Raw genomic sequence first — 16,763 nt, 5'->3', positions numbered from 1 at the left:
CACGGTTAGATTCGGCATATCAAAGAACCCCAATAATTCAATTTTTGATGAAATCAAACAAAGTTTAATTTTGGACCCTTTGGACCTCAATGTGGACCAATTTAAAAACGGGGCCCAAAATCCAAAAACTTAATACACGGTTAGAATCAGCATATTAAAGAACCCCAAGAATTCAAGAATAAAACCCCATTGAAATTGGTCAAGAAATAAGCAATTTATACGAAGTATCTTCTTTTGCACAATACTGTGCAATTGAATATTTCTTGCTATTGCGCAATACTGTACAATTGACAATTTCTTGCTATTGCGCAATATTGTGCTATTGGATATTTCTTGCTATTGCACAATACTGTGCAATTGAAGATTTCTTGCAATTGCGCAATACTGTGCAATTGAAGATTTCTTGCTATTGTGCAATACTGTGCAACTGAAAATTTCTTGCTATTGAACAATACTTATTATATAATAATTTACACATCCTGTTTGATGTGTATCTCCTACCATATCATTATTATTTGCTTTTAAATATAAAACAGAAATAACCAACTTAAAATGGAAAATTTTAAAAGAAAAAAAAAAGGAAAAAAAGAAAAAAAAAATCCCCCCCCCCCCAATTTTTATCAACCCCCTTATGATTCATCACCCCCAAACTCAATCCCAGCCTTCCCTTTGTGGTATGGTACCTTGCAGTACAATTTCAGAGAGATCCATACACTTGAACACGTTATTGTCTGGAAACTAGAAAAATGCTTATTTTTGGCCCCTTTTTGGCCCCTTATTACTAAACGTTTTGGGCAATTACCCCCAAACTCAATTCCAGCTTTCCCTTTGTGATATGGAACCTTGTAGTACAATTTCAGAAAGATCCATACACTTACACACAAGTTATTATCATGAAACTAGAAAAATGCTTGTTTTTTGCCCCTTTTTTGGCCCCTAATTCCTAATATTTTGAGGCAATTACCCCCAAAATCAATCCCAGCATTCCCTGTGTGATATGGAACCTTGTGGTACAATTTCAGAGAGATCCATACACTTGAACACAAGTTATTGTCTGGAAACTAGAAAAATGCTTATTTTTGGCCCCTTTTTGGCCCCTTATTCCTAAATGTTTTGGGTAATTACCCCCAAACTCAATTCCAGCTTTCCCTTTGTGATATGGAACCTTGTAGTACAATTTCAGAAAGATCCATACACTTACACACAAGTTATTGTCATGAAACTAGAAAAATGCTTGTTTTTTGCCCCTTTTTTGGCCCCTTATTCCTAATATTTTAAAGCAATTACCCCCAAAATCAATCCCAGCATTCCATGTGTAATATGGAACCTTGTGGTACAATGTCAGAGAGATCCATACACTAACACACAAGTTATGTCTGGAAGTTACAAAAATGCTTATTTTTGGCCCCTTTTTGGCCCCTAATTCCTTAACTGTTGGTACCATAACCCCCAAAATCAATCCCAACCTTCCTTTTGTGGTATTGAACCTTATGGTAAAATTTCATAGAGATCCATTCACTTAAACTAAAGTTAGAGTGCGAAAACCAATGTGTCTTCGGACGACGACGAGAACGCCAACGTCATACCAATATACGACCGCAAAAATTGCGGTCGTATAAAAAGTGTGGAAAGCTGATTTGCCGAACTGATGGATGGACAGACGGACAGATGGATAGACGGACGGAGTGCAAACCTAAAGTCCCCTTCGACTTTGTCGGTAGGGGACTAAAAATGTACCAGAGCATTCAGTGGCCTTCTTTGCCTTGATGCTGACCTACAAAAATGAATATTTAATGAAGCTTGTTTGATCTTACACCTTATAAAACACTTAATTTCTGAATGTTTGCTATTTGTCCATTATGTCTTATGTTAAAAATTTATTAACATGGTAAAAAGTAATGAAGTGAATGAATTGACCATGACAGCAACTGATCAGGTATTTGTTCACATTTCCTTACCATATAACTTAAATATGAAAGGAATTCATCCTTGTTAAGTGTATATCATTTGCATTTCAATGAATAATACTGTAAGTGACAATGACATGGCTGTTGAGATAATACAATGTACCCCACTCTGTATAACACATGGCTGTTGAAATCATAGAATGTACCTCGCTCTGAATAAGATGACTTGTGAAATACAAGTTTAATAAGGAAACTTTAATAACAGGCACCTTTTTAACTATTAACCAAAATTTTTCAGAGTTTGTACAACAATAAGAAAATACAGTCAAACCTGTAAAAGGTGACTTCTATTAAGGAAAAACCTGCCTTGTCAGGCCACCCTCAGCTTGTTTGAAAATAATACATGTAATATCTACACATTTTGAACCTCAATTCAAAGGTCACCTTTTCTATAAGGTCAGTTTTCTCTGCTCCCAAGGAGACCATTATAAACAGGATTGACTGTAATGGTTAATAATAGTAGCTACCAAATATGCACTGTGAAATATTTGAAGATTTATAGAACTCAAACAAACTTTACACTAGTGAAGGCATTAATGCAATACATACTATCAATCAACAGGAGACAAGTCAACAAACTCAAATTTGATCATAATACACAACCTGAAAGGTAATTCCTATAAAACCTTAAATTCTTGTTTGTTGGGATATAGGATATAAATGGCAGTGTGGTTGTGTCTATGCTTGACCTATACATACCTCATTAGTAAGTCTATTGATAATATCTGTGTGGTGTTTGTTTGAGATACCAGCTTTTATCAAATTTCTCAGATTCCTCAACATTGCCATGAATGGCAACTTTTTATGGTCTGTTTAAAAAACAAACAAATTTATTATATTGATATTCAAATCAGTTACAGAATCTCTACATTTAGCTAACAAAATGCTATAAAAGCTGATGAAATTACTTTTGGGTTGTACCAATTTCTCCTCTTTCAAAGATATTATTAAACATAAGAATATAGATACCTTTTAAAAATATCATGTACAAAGTACTATCATTTATTTATTCATGAAAATTATACATTATTGTAAATGCAGAAATTATTTCATGCATTTATTATTGCGATTTTTGAAGAAAGGACGAAAATGCAAGAGTAATTATTGTGAATCCAGGAAAATCTTCATACAGACATATGTATCAGATATCAGAATACGAGTTCTTATAATTGCGATACCAACCCAGTCGCATTATTCGCATTAATAAAAACCTCGCAATAATTTCTGAACTTACAGTAATCACTACATTGTAACACAAGAATTAAATCCATAACCTTTAAAATGAATATATAGAGAATGTCTGCTACTGAAATTTTAAATACACTGTAACAACACTTTTATAAATGACATCTTGTTCAAACCCAAATCATATAAAAAACAAGAATGTGTCCATAGTACACGGATGCCCCATTCACACTATCATTTTTATGTTCAGTGGACCGTGCAATTGGGGTTAAAACTCTAATTTGGCATTAAAATTAGAAAGATCATATCATAGGGAACATAAATACTAAGATTGGACTTCAACTTCATCAAAAACTACCTTGACCAAAAACTTTAACCTGAAGCGGGACAGATGAACGAATGGACGGAAAAACGAACAGACGCACAGACCGAAAAACATAATGCCCTAGGTGGGGCATAATAAAGATAGTTTTCTATGCTTGATTTTTGGATACAGGTCCTATTTTCCAATCTACCAAGGACCATAACTCCCAAAAGGAAAAACTGAAAATTGTCAATATCAAACCTTGACATCATTTTTTTGTTATACTTTTATGCAACTATTTTTAGGGGAGAAACATTGTAACTCACTCCCAAAAGAAGAAGAATCTATAGGTATCACAATAAAAATAAATAATTAGCCATCAAGAAAGAAAGATAAAATCAAATGAGTGATCATAAAAATACACATACCTATTAAGTCTTCCCATGTTGATGCTTTGTTTCCTTTCAGTGAAACCTGAGTTTCCCAAGTCTCTGGTACAGGAAGTTTCATTCTTTTTCCAGCCTTTTCTTCTTCCCATTGTCCTGGAAGACGACACTTGTAAAAATCCTCTAATGTCTCTGGATACCTATCAAATAATAATTGTGGCTATGATTAAAATGTGTTTCTGTCTGTCAGTTTCAGAGTATATGACGATAAGTGATAGAACACAATAGAAAAGATTACAGGTGATGGTAGCTGCGTTTTAACTCTGCTACACTAGCAACACAATGAGGCAAATGTATTAGGATAATCATTTTGAAGATATATATGTTTGATTAAATTTCATTTATATTTTAACATGCAGTTTTACCAAGGTATTAGCTTCATACAAAGAATGTTTAAATCTCAATTTTCTAGTCAATAGATTTATACTCTTTGGACAAAAACTTGATCAACACACATAGTTTATAAATTCTAATTATTATTTTCAGCAATATAAACAAGTCAGCAGTGGGTTTTCTGTACTATCTGTAAAACACACATTTTATTTTACATGCTTTACACAAGCATGTTATGCTGAGTTTTTGGGTTTTTAGATGTACAGACTAATTCATTTCCTAAGTGTACATACTTTTTACCAATAAGCGCCATGACATGGTACACTGGCTCTGTGATATGTAGTTTTCTGATCAGCTGTTTCAGAGAAAAAGACGTCTTCTCAATCTCTTCTTTTGATTCTTTATCATCATAGACAACATCTGATATCTAAGAATTAAAAACAAATAAATAATGCATGTTATTTAGACATCTACCCATCAACATAGTAACAAACAGACTGCTAGATATCAACATATGGTCTTCAACAATAGACAGGTGTCAATACAATATTTCAAACCCTTAATTGCTCCGAGTCTAAAAAATTGGCGAATAAATTTAATTAACCTGAGATTAATTAATGATCTGCATGAACATCAGATTCCCAAAATGACAAACAACGTCATCTGATGATGTTCCTAACATAAGGTTCAGTATGTTTGAAGATGAAAACTACTTTCATGGTAAAAACATTGAATAAGAAATAGGTAATTATAATACATCTCTCGGAATACTTCAAAATTTTTACATCTTTAATTTTTGTTGCAATGTTATGCCACTGTAGAGTTCAGTATATTGAAAAATAATTGTTTTCATCAATAAGTAAACGGTCTTCATAGGAATAAAGATTTAGATTTTGTAGAATCTATACTACTAAAAGAAAGAACTTGACTGTATGAGCTGTGATTATGTTAAAATGGAAAGGCCTGAATTTCTTTGTTTATATCTTAAAAATTTCAGACCCTTCTAGTGTCTATTTCACTGTTTGTCTTGAAAAAAATGTTTACTTGAAAACCAATAAAATGTAGGTCAAAATAAATAAACATGTTATTCATTTGTAAACAACTTACTATTTGAATGAGTTTAAATGGTTGCATCCTAACTTGTAATTGTTTTGTAAGACAGGCAGATTTTTTTAATTGTCCTAGAAGGTAGACACACAGTTTTCACAAAATTACCTGTCTTTTCACCTTGGATTCTTTTTCCTCATCTGAAGAATCAGAAGAATCTGATGAACTGTCAACTGGTCGTGAGGGTTGAGAACTGCCAAATCTAGCTCCCCTGGTTGCAAAACCACCTCTTCCATATCCTCCTCTAGGCACATTACCTCTACCACGACCTCTACCTCCTCTGCCACCTCTACCTCCTCTCACAGCCGATCCATCATCTTCTTTCTCTTTCTTTTGTCTATCCTTCTTCTTTTTCTTTTTCCTAGAACTTTCTTTATTATACTTAGCTGCAAGTTAAATTAAGAAATAAATCTTTTTCAAAATGCTCCATGCTCATTTTTAGAAGGGTAGATAAAGGCATTACATGAATATTTGTCAAAATCTTTTTATTGAGCATCGTGATATTTAAATATAATTTTATTGACCTTTATAAACTTATATGTATTTCAACAAGATAACAAGACTGAAGTAGGCTCCTCCTTCCCCAACACTCAAAAGCACATAAATACAGAAATTTTGAAGAAATACAAGGCAGCACTGAGCAGCTGAGACATCCAGTATCCAACCCTGTTCATGTATTTTGAATGCTAAAACAATCTTTTTTTTTGCCAAATAAAGTCTTATAGCTATAGCAATTTATAATAACGGAAAAATAGTACATATTGCTAGTACCAGTTGAAGTACCATTGAAATGTTCACAGCAATAGAGCTTTGCCTCCCATTCATTGTATTTCAATTAATTGAATGTCCTTAGCTCAATAACTGACACCATTAAGCAAGATTATGACAGCCCCTCTATTCAACTGTAGCAGTTTTCTCTAAATAAAATATAAATGATCTCCCTTTTCCCCAATTCTCAACCTTCTGAATTAGACAGCTTATTCAAATAGTTTAAGATGTTCCAACCAGTCTAGCATACATATGACATTTTTACAGTCAGACAAAAAAAAATGCTCCGCTGGGCGCAGCTTGATACGACCGCAGAGGTTGAACCCTGAACAGTTGGGGCAAGTATGGACACAACATTCAAGTTTGATACAGCACTGAATTTGGATTGTGATTAAATATTTGACAAAGCATAGGTTTCTGACACAGAATGAATGTGGTCTAAGAACTTAAAAATTTTTTATTTACCTATTCAAACCATATCATTATTATTTGCTTTTATATATAAATCAGAAATAACCAATTTAAAATGGAAAATTTTAACGAAAAAAAAAGGGGAAAAAAATCCCCCCTCTAATTTTTTGAACCCCCTTATGATTCATCACCCCCAAACTCAATCCCAGCCTTGCCTTTGTGTTACAATGTATTGTGCCTTGCAGTACAATTTCAGAGAGATCCGTACACTTGAACACAAGTTATTGTCTGGAAACTAGAAAAACGCTTGTTTTTTTGCCCCTTTTTGGCCCCAAATTCCTAAACATTTAGGGAAATTACCCCCAAACTCAAACCCAGCTTTCCCTTTGTGATATGGAACCTTGTTGTACAATTTAATAAAGATCCATACACTTACACACAAGTGATTGTCCTGAAACTAGAAAAATGCTTGTTTTTTTCCCCCTTTTTGGCCCCTAATTCCTAAAATTTTGGGGCAACTACCCCCAAAATCAATCCCAGCCTTCCCTTTGTAGTATGGTACCTTGCAGTACAATTTCAGAGAGATCCATACACTTGAACACAAGTTATTGTCTGGAAACTAGAAAAATGCTTATTTTTTGCCCCCTTTTGGCCCCTTATTCCTAAATGTTTTGGGCAATTACCCCAAAACTCAATTCCAGCTTTCCCTTTGTGATATGGAACCTTGTAGTACAATTTCAGAAAGATCCATACACTTACACACAAGTTATTGTCATGAAACAAGAAAAATGCTTGTTTTTTGCCCCCTAATTCCTAAAATTTTGATGCAATTACCCCCAAAATCAATCCCAGCATTCCCTTTGTGATATGGAACCTTGTGGTACAATGTCAGAGAGATCCATACACTAACACACAAGTTATGTCTGGAAGTTACAAAAATGCTTATTTTTGGCCCCTAATTCCTTAACTGTTGGTACCATAACCCCCAAAATCAATCCCAACCTTCCTTTTGTGGTATTGAACCTTGTGGTAAAATTTCATAGAGATCCATTCACTTAAACTAAAGTTAGAGTGCGAAAACCAATGTGTCTTCGGATGACGACGCCAGACAACGACAACGCCAACGTCATACCAATATACGGCCACAAAAATTTTTTTGCAGTCGTATAATAAAAGGAAATAACTGACATGGCCTTCTATTGCCATTTGACTTCAAACATAAAATAATGCTCCAAAATATGTTACAGAAATGATGCAATATAAATTCTAAAACCAAAACTTTTTTCTTACCAAGCTGGTATTCATCAAAGTCAGGAAATTTAGTCATCATAACTCTTCTTAGTGCTGAGGGTAATGCCCCTTGTGTCAAATGTCTGTCATGGAAAGCCTGAAGAGATAAAACACATTGCATTTATGGTAAAGACTGTGTAATATGAATTTTGAAATATGATAATATAACAGTAACACAGTTTATATTTTCTGTACATTTAAATTTAAATAAAATGCTTCGCTGGGCGCAGCTTGATACGACCGCAGAGGTCGAACCCTGAACAGTTGGGGCAAGTATGGACACAACATTCAAGCTTGATACAGCTCTGAATTTGGATTGTGATTAAATATTTGACACAGCATAGGTTTCTGACACAGAAAGAATGTGGTCTAAGAACTTCAATTTTTTTAATTTACCTATTATGGTCCAATGTCCAAAATCAAAATACATGGTTAGATTCAGCATATCAAAGAACCCCATATATTCAATTTTTGTTGAAATCAAACAAAGTTTAATTTTGGACCCCAACTTGGACAAACTTGAAAACTGGGCCCATAATCAAAAATCTAAACACATGTTTAGATTCAGCATATCAAAGTACCCCAAGAATTCAATTTTTGTTAAAATCAAACTAAGTTTAATTTTGGACCCTTTGGACCTTAATGTAGACAAATTTAAAAAGCGGGACCCAAAATTAAAAATCTAAAAACACGGTTAGATTTGGCATATCAAAGAACCCCAATAATTCAATTTTTGATGAAATCAAACAAAGTTTAATTTTGGACCCTTTTGACCTCAATATGAACCAATTTGATAGCGGGCCCACAAATAAAAAATCTAAATACATGGTAAGATTCAGCATATCAAAGAACCCCATATATTCAATTTTTGTTGAAATCAAACAAAGTTTAATTTTGGACCCCAATTTGGACCAACTTGAAAACTGGGCCAAAAATCTAAAATCTAAATACATGTTTAGATTTAGCATATCAAAGAACCCGTTATATTCAATTTTTGTTGAAATCAAACAAAGTTTAATTTTGGACCCCAACTTGGACCAACTTGAAAACTGGTCCCATAATCAAAAATCTTAACACATGTTTAGATCTAGCATATCAAAGAACCCCAAAAATTCAATTTTTGTTAAAATCAAACAAAGTTTAATTTTGGACCCCAACTTGGACCAACTTGAAAACTGGTCCCATAATCAAAAATCTTAACACATGTTTAGATCTAGCATATCAAAGAACCCCAAAAATTCAATTTTTGTTAAAATCAAACTAAGTTTAATTTTGGACCCTTTGGACCTTAATGTAGACCAATTTAAAAAACAGGACCCAAAATTAAAAATCTAAATACACGGTTAGATTTGGCATATCAAAGAACCCCAATAATTCAATTTTTGATGAAATCAAACAAAGTTTAATTTTGGACCCTTTTGACCTCAATATGAACCAATTTGATAGCGGGCCCACAAATAAAAAATCTAAATACATGGTAAGATTCAGCATATCAAAGAACCCCATATATTCATTTTTTGTTGAAATCAAACAAAGTTTAATTTTGGACCCCAATTTGGACCAACTTGAAAACTGGGCCAAAAATCTAAAATCTAAATACATGTTTAGATTCAGCATATCAAAGAACCCCATATATTCAATTTTTGTTGAAATCAAACAAAGTTTAATTTTGGACCCAACTTGGACCAACTTGAAAACTGGGCCCATAATCAAAAATCTAAACACATGTTTAGATTCAGCATATCAAAGAACCCCAAGAATTCAATTTTTGATGAAATCAAACAAAGTTAAATTTTGGACCCTTTGGACCTCAATGTGGACCAATTTAAAAACGGGGCCCAAAATCCAAAAACTTAATACAAGGTTAGATTCAGCATATTAAAGAACCCCAAGAATTCAAGAATAAAACCCCATTGAAATTGGTCAAGAAATAAGCAATTTATACAAAGTATCTTCTTTTGCACAATACTGTGCAATTGAATATTTCTTGCTATTGCGCAATACTGTACAATTGACAATTTCTTGCTATTGCGCAATATTGTGCTATTGGATATTTCTTGCTATTGTGCAATACTGTGCAATTGAAGATTTCTTGCTATTGCGCAATACTGTGCAATTGAAGATTTCTTGCTATTGTGCAATACTGTGCAATTGAAAATTTCTTGCTATTGCACAATACTTATTATATAATAATTTACACATCCTGTTTGGTGTGTATCTCCTACCATATCATTATTATTTGCTTTTAAATATAAATCAGAAATAACCAACTTAAAATGGAAAATTTTAAAAGAAAAAAAAAGGAAAAAAAGAAAAAAAAAAAAAAAAAATCCCCCCCCCCCCCCCCAAATTTTTTGAACCCCCTTATGATTCATCACCCCCAAACTCTATCCCAGCCTTCCCTTTGTGGTATGGTACCTTGCAGTACAATTTCAGAGAGATCCATACACTTGAACACAAGTTATTGTCTGGAAACTAGAAAAATGCTTATTTTTGGCCCCTTTTTGGCCCCCAATTCCTAAACGTTTCGGGCAATTACCCCCAAAATCAATTACAGCCTTCCCTTTGTGATATGGAACCTTGTGGTACAATGTCAGAGAGATCCATACACTTACACACAAGTTATTGTCTGAAAGTTACAAAAATGCTTATTTTTGGCCCCTTTTTGGCCCCTAATTCCTTAACTGTTGGTACCATAACCCCCAAAATCAATCCCAACCTTCCTTTCGTGGTATTGAACCTTATGGTGAAATTTCATGGAGATCCATTCACTTAAACTAAAGTTAGAGTGCGAAAACCAATGTGTCTTCGGACGACGCCAGACGACGACGACGACGACGCCAACGTCATACCAATATACGACCAAAAAATTTTTAATTTTTGCGGTCGTATAAAAAATATCAGTGTTTGACTATCAATGTAAGATCACAACTATATCTAATACTATTTACAAAATACAGATTAAACTAAAGATTTGTAAATTCTATATGGTTACGATGTACAGAATATTCAGACATCAGTTCAATTCCATAAAATAAACTTTCATGCATGTCTTTTCTCTAATGATCCTGAGGTCATTTGAAGCATTATGGTAACAATGAGCAAACCTAGAGGTTTAACATTGGGTTTTAGATTTTTTTACAAAATGGCACAGTTGATTTATGTATGTAGTAGAGCAGACTACATCTTCAATTCAATAAATTTATTTATTTCAGTGGAATACTTTTATGGATTTCTTTTGTTTAAACAAACTTATTTCTAACACTGAAAATAAATAATTCAGTGGCAGATTCAGGTGGGACATAAAAGGGTATGCCTATCAGAAAAATGTCATTTTTTGTCATAGATTCCTTCATTTTTTCCCAAAGATGGCAATAACCCCCCACTCGTGAACCTTGGATCAACCGCACGAATTAAATGCATGAACATTTTCTGGTCAATCTTTAACAACTTACAATAATTATCAATTAATTCTGTTCTTGAAACCTGTTCCAGTAGAACATCCAATATTATACCAACATCACAGTAATTTCTAAATGTGTAGTACTTATTGGAATGAAATTATTTGCTTCTTTGATAAAATACAACTGATAGAATAACAAAATTAAGCATCATAAAATATTTACTTACATAATCATGACAATAATTGAGTCCCTTGACTAAATAAGGAATCACTACTCTGATATATTCAAGGTACTACATGTACCTGTAGCCTAAAATTATCTCCCTTAGGTAACCATACCAGTACTAACCTGATATATTTCAGCCACTTCTATCCAGTCTGATGGTAAACTGATAGAGGCACAGTAGTATTTCTTTAAGAATGGTCGGCACAAATCAATATTAGCCGCCATGGCTAACAGAAAGTTTGCTGTTGTTCTTATGTTAAGTTGTTTTCTGGTGTACAGTGCAACCTACAAAAAAAAAATCAAATAAAGGAATGTTGTTGGCTAAAAAAGATGTATTCTGAAATCTTCATGGTTCAATGGTCGACATTTAGTTTTCTTAAAAAGGACAGTTTCTCCGATACCATATGTAATAGGTAACTTTTTCTGTGTATAAAATGATTGTAAGATGTACATGTCAATCTGACCGAGTTCTAAGAAAAACTATAGCTTATTTAAAACCAGTTACTGAAGCAAAAAAATAGTTCAAGGACAATGAACATATGCCTGATGGAAACTTAAGACAGTAAGACATTTGTATATATACAAGATATGTCATACCAACTTAAATAAGAGATTTTATACATCAGCTAGCACTGTCACTGCTCTTGCTTTATCTAGCTTTCTTGGACATTCGTCACAGACAAGAAAAGTAAATTATTCTTTCACAAACTTAGTTAAATCACATTACAATGAATTCAGTCCATGCAATTTTGAATTTATAATAGATTGTCATTCTAATAATTATGAATTAACTCTTAAATAAGTGAGAGAAAAAAACAAGTTTAAGGTGAAAGTAGGATGAGTACCTTTGCAAAAAATAACAAGTAAATGGAAATAAATTAAACTATAAAGTCATATGAGTTTCAATGTTGTATGAGAAATTTTGTCTTCAACAGCAATTATTATATATATAGCTCTTATTGCAATACAGTCATTTTCACTTTTGTTCAGAAGTAAACAAGATGCTTTTCTCAAAATCCAACTTTTTCCAATGCAACAACTTAGATTTCTCATATAATATTTGATGAATTATTCCAACTAAACATTCATCCAAGAAATTCATATTTGCAGCCTCATGAACCATCATTGAAATTCAGTTTTTTTTTAACAAATTATCATAAAAACGTGTAATAGACAGACAGATGGACAATATATAAATAACACATAGCTGAGAGGGTGATAGAGCAGATTGTTACCCAGAGAAAACATTGCAGTGCTCCAGCTAGAAATCAAAAGGGGCAGGGTGCCAGTGGAGGGCAGGGCACTTTTTTATGAATAAGTTGTTGTTTTGATTATTTATTCTATAAAATTTGCATTAGAAAATGTAATTCATACAACATGTTCATAAAACATGTCAATACACATTCATACATCACATCACTATAAACCAATAGAGGCAAATTAACTTACTATTCTCCACCCCCCCCCCCCCCCCCCCCCTTTTTCAAAAAAAAAACAACATAAACTAAACATCTCATAGTTTAGCATACATGTGACAGAGTTGTCTTATTTCAAAATTTTCAGCTAGAGTTTGGCCCTCAAAACTTTTAATCATTGTTTGTGTTAAGGAATTATTTAGTAAAGCTTCATCAAGTTGATGTTATGATAGTTTAACTTCACACTACCCATTTATGTAGGATTGCAGCTTAACATCAACATAACAATTGAACTAATAAATTCCTTAATTGACAATGTATAGAACATGGATTGCTAAAAGTATGATTATCAAAAATATATTGCAATATATTTTTTTTCGTATGTTCAAAGACAGTTAATATCCTTAAGGTAACATTCTTATATAATTTTGTATTCAATTGGTAATTTATTCCTATTTTTAATACTAGATAATATTTTAGGAGCACAAATTTGTAATAAGCTAAAACAGGGGAAGTAACTCCAAAATTAATTTCTAACACGTTTACTGTTTGCTTGTCGCTCACAAGTTGAGATGGACGGCGTTTCTGTGAAGGCAGTATTTTGATGTCTTAAATTCTATTCTAAAGTCATGAAAGTCTTCATTTATACACTCTTCTTGGAGATCGAAAATGCCGACCCAAGCTAAAAACACTCGCTGACACATTCATCAAATTTATGACAAAAAGGTACATTGTCTAAATCAAATTACCTAGTTATTAACACCTTTGAAGTCTTATCCACTGTAATTGATTGTAATGACATGATTAACCTGGGGGCAATCACCTGGTGTCATATATGTAATTTAACTTTGTGATAAGAAATCGATGAAACAAAAGGCAATTTTACCAAAACGTCACAAAGGTTTTTGGGGAAAAGGTGTCAGGGCAGAAGGGCGCGGATGAAGGCACCCAGGGCCCGGCTGAGGGCACCCAGGATGCGGCGCCCTTCTATTTTGGGCTAACGAGACCACTGCATTGTCAACTGAGGCGACTTAGCCAAGGTTGACAATGTCTTTTCGAGGGGTAACAATCTGCTCTATCACCCTCTCAGATATGTGTTATTTAATTTATTATACTGAATATTCTGTTATTACTGTCTATTAAATGTTAAATTCGAAGTAATAAACTATGACGTCGTGTACATAACAATCATCTGTATTTACTAAAGAGCACACTTGAGCGTTTACCATGGGATAGAGTAAATTGTCTCCCTCGTATTAACCAATCAAAATCTGGCATTTTGACATGAAGTATAATAAATCATATTGCCCTATAGCAATACCCTCACTGAGGCTCTGTGGGGGATAAAAAGTTTACCACATATGTAGTTACCTTCAATATAAACTCTGGATCATAAACAACCAAACTCTTTGCCATGTTGGATAGTGTTATTCTAGTATTGTCTACTGAATTTCTAAAATCTGGTTGGCAAATAAGTGAACCACTGACAGCATTGATGAAACCAAGCTAAAATAATAAATTTTAAAATACATGTTAAGCAATGACTTTTTTTCATCACATCAAAAGCACCAGACTATTAGAATTACTTATATATTTCTTTTCCATATGCATTTATAACTATTTCTTTTTACAAAACCAATTTTCTGAATGAACAGTTCATTTCTCAGGCAACTGAAAAGAATTTAAAAACTTTTAAGGGGATTAACTTTATTGAAACATACATACTCAAGTGATTGAGCTGCAACTTCAAAATTGTCTGTTTTAGAGGGTGTAACTCAGTATCCACCAACCCAACCTGACATGAATAGAATCCCTAAACATTTAAGAAAGGGCCAGTGGATGATAATTTCAATCATTCTTTCTGGCAAATGCAAAACAATGCCTAATTTTGACACCAGATATTGTGTAGATATCAATACCTTTATACCATTCACATCATGTAATGGTTTAGAAATAGGTTTCAAACTTGGATCCTGTGCTGGTGATACAAAGTCTGGGATATCAATTCCTTTGTCTTTAATGTCTACTTCCAATTTATACTGTGGTGGTTTGACCTCATATCTAGTTATGGTAGTAACTTTCCCATCATTGTTCATAATCTTCTTTCTTGATTTGACTGCAGAGCGATCATTACTCTTTCTTTTGGTTGTCTCCCTTTTATCTGAGCTCAATTGCCTTGTTAGTGTACTTTGAGTTGAAAAAGCGCTAGAACTGAAGGATGTGACTGGTTCTATTTTTATCGTGACAAGAGGCGAGTTTGACTTCAGTAAATTTGATTGTAAATTTTCCTTAAACACGGAAGAAGTTTGGTCAGTTCTAGTTTCATCACTTCTCAATGAGCTAAGTTTTGATTGGTCAGACTTTGTCAGAAGACTGCTTGTTAATTTGGAGGATGGTCCAAGCCTGCTACTTAAACCTGATGACAAACCAAGTCTACTAGACAAATTGGATGATGTGGTCAAACTGCTAGTCAAATTTGATGACAATCCTGGAGTTCCTGACAATGAAAAACTCGACTTTGTTGGTCCAAGTAATGTATTTTGTAAGGCTGAAGATGTAATCTTTCCACCATTATTTGAAGAATTTTGGTCAAGCCTACTTCTTCCTGAAGTTGTCACAGAAGATGGCTTCTCCATTTTTACCAATCCTGCCGTTAGGCCTAAACCTGAAAAAAAGGTGTATTAATTTATTAGGAAAAGGTAGTGTTGGTCACATTCACACAGAAAAGTTCACATAAATTATTCACTCCTTGTGTAAACAATCATGACCTGAACACACAAAAATATCTTGTTTTTCTTTCAGCTGTAACAGTCAATTTGAGATGAAAAACAGCAATAAAAGCGCTGTTCTTTGATTTTTGTTTTTTTCGCTGTACATATTCTGAATTTGAGCCATAGATGGATACCCCATATCCTTTCTTTTTATTAAGATCTTGTTAGTATTGTTCTTCTGAAATTCTGTCAGCTAAAAATATTTTCTGAATTTTTTAATGCAAGGGATGAGAGGCTTACATACAAATTTAAGTGTCAACACTAAAACATTTTTTTTACGAATAAACAGTAAGCATGTAGAGTTCCTTGAATACAAGACCTGTTCTCTGTCATAATATATGTCTACAACTTCATATATAATACAATGTAACATGATTTTTAATCATCAAATATAATCATATTCAGATTAAAAGAAAAACATTAGCTTAATTATAATACATGTACATAAAATTAGGAACATTGTCATGAAAGAAATTGGTTGTCTTTAATCAAATTCTAATGATTTTGTCCGCTAAAAAATCTGGTGTTATTGCAATTGGCAATCTAGGTTACTCTCGGTTAAACATGGACACAGCTTGTCTTGACTCTGGGCATTTTAGTGCTCAATTTAGAGCTTAAAGAAACAATGTATAGACACTTGACTATGGTTGAAAACAGTGTGTGACTTATTGAGCTTTTGTGTTGTTGGGTTTCTGTATTATTGACTTATATTTCACATACCTTTTTATTCATCTACATGTATAACATTCTAAGGATATTCAGATATTTACGAACAAATTTATGCTGCTTAAATTGGAAATATTTTAATCATTTCCATATTTACAGTATTTTAATTCTTCATGAAAATTACATAATTCAAACTTTTATTGTAAAATTAAAACCAACCAGTTTGGGATGTCAAGTCTGTCTTCAGTGACCATTTCGACATCAATGATGAACTAGTTGATAACATAGACTTATTGTCTCCCATTAGGAGTTTGTTTCTGTCAGTTGACGACATTTCATAATTCTGAAACAGAAAATATGCATATACAAATGTAATTTAGAGTTTTAAAAAATTAATTTATCATGTTTATGCAGATTTTTTATTTGTTCTGTTTTAAATATATAACTGTCAAATACATGTACATGTACTTT

At 33.1% G+C, this 16,763-nt stretch overlaps 1 protein-coding gene across 1 annotated transcript in view; it reads right to left on the bottom strand.

Moving 5' to 3' along the window:
• The window catches only part of LOC127735440 (telomerase protein component 1-like), a 78,838-nt gene that overhangs the window by 57,298 nt on the left and 4,777 nt on the right, over positions 1 to 16,763 (bottom strand). The window contains exons 2-10 of the mRNA XM_052245600.1: positions 16,512 to 16,635; positions 14,775 to 15,520; positions 14,227 to 14,361; positions 11,564 to 11,725; positions 7,812 to 7,908; positions 5,451 to 5,728; positions 4,529 to 4,662; positions 3,885 to 4,042; positions 2,667 to 2,776 (exon numbers count right to left, since the gene is read on the bottom strand). Coding sequence (XP_052101560.1) covers positions 2,667 to 2,776; positions 3,885 to 4,042; positions 4,529 to 4,662; positions 5,451 to 5,728; positions 7,812 to 7,908; positions 11,564 to 11,725; positions 14,227 to 14,361; positions 14,775 to 15,520; positions 16,512 to 16,626 — 1,935 coding nt within the window. The 5' untranslated portion in view covers positions 16,627 to 16,635. The remainder of the gene's footprint in view (positions 1 to 2,666; positions 2,777 to 3,884; positions 4,043 to 4,528; positions 4,663 to 5,450; positions 5,729 to 7,811; positions 7,909 to 11,563; positions 11,726 to 14,226; positions 14,362 to 14,774; positions 15,521 to 16,511; positions 16,636 to 16,763) is intronic.

The sequence above is a fragment of the Mytilus californianus genome, unplaced genomic scaffold (assembly GCF_021869535.1).
Source record: "Mytilus californianus isolate M0D057914Y unplaced genomic scaffold, xbMytCali1.0.p SCAF_3, whole genome shotgun sequence".
Taxonomy (NCBI): domain Eukaryota; kingdom Metazoa; phylum Mollusca; class Bivalvia; order Mytilida; family Mytilidae; genus Mytilus; species Mytilus californianus.
This window is presented reverse-complemented; position numbering and strand designations above follow the sequence as displayed.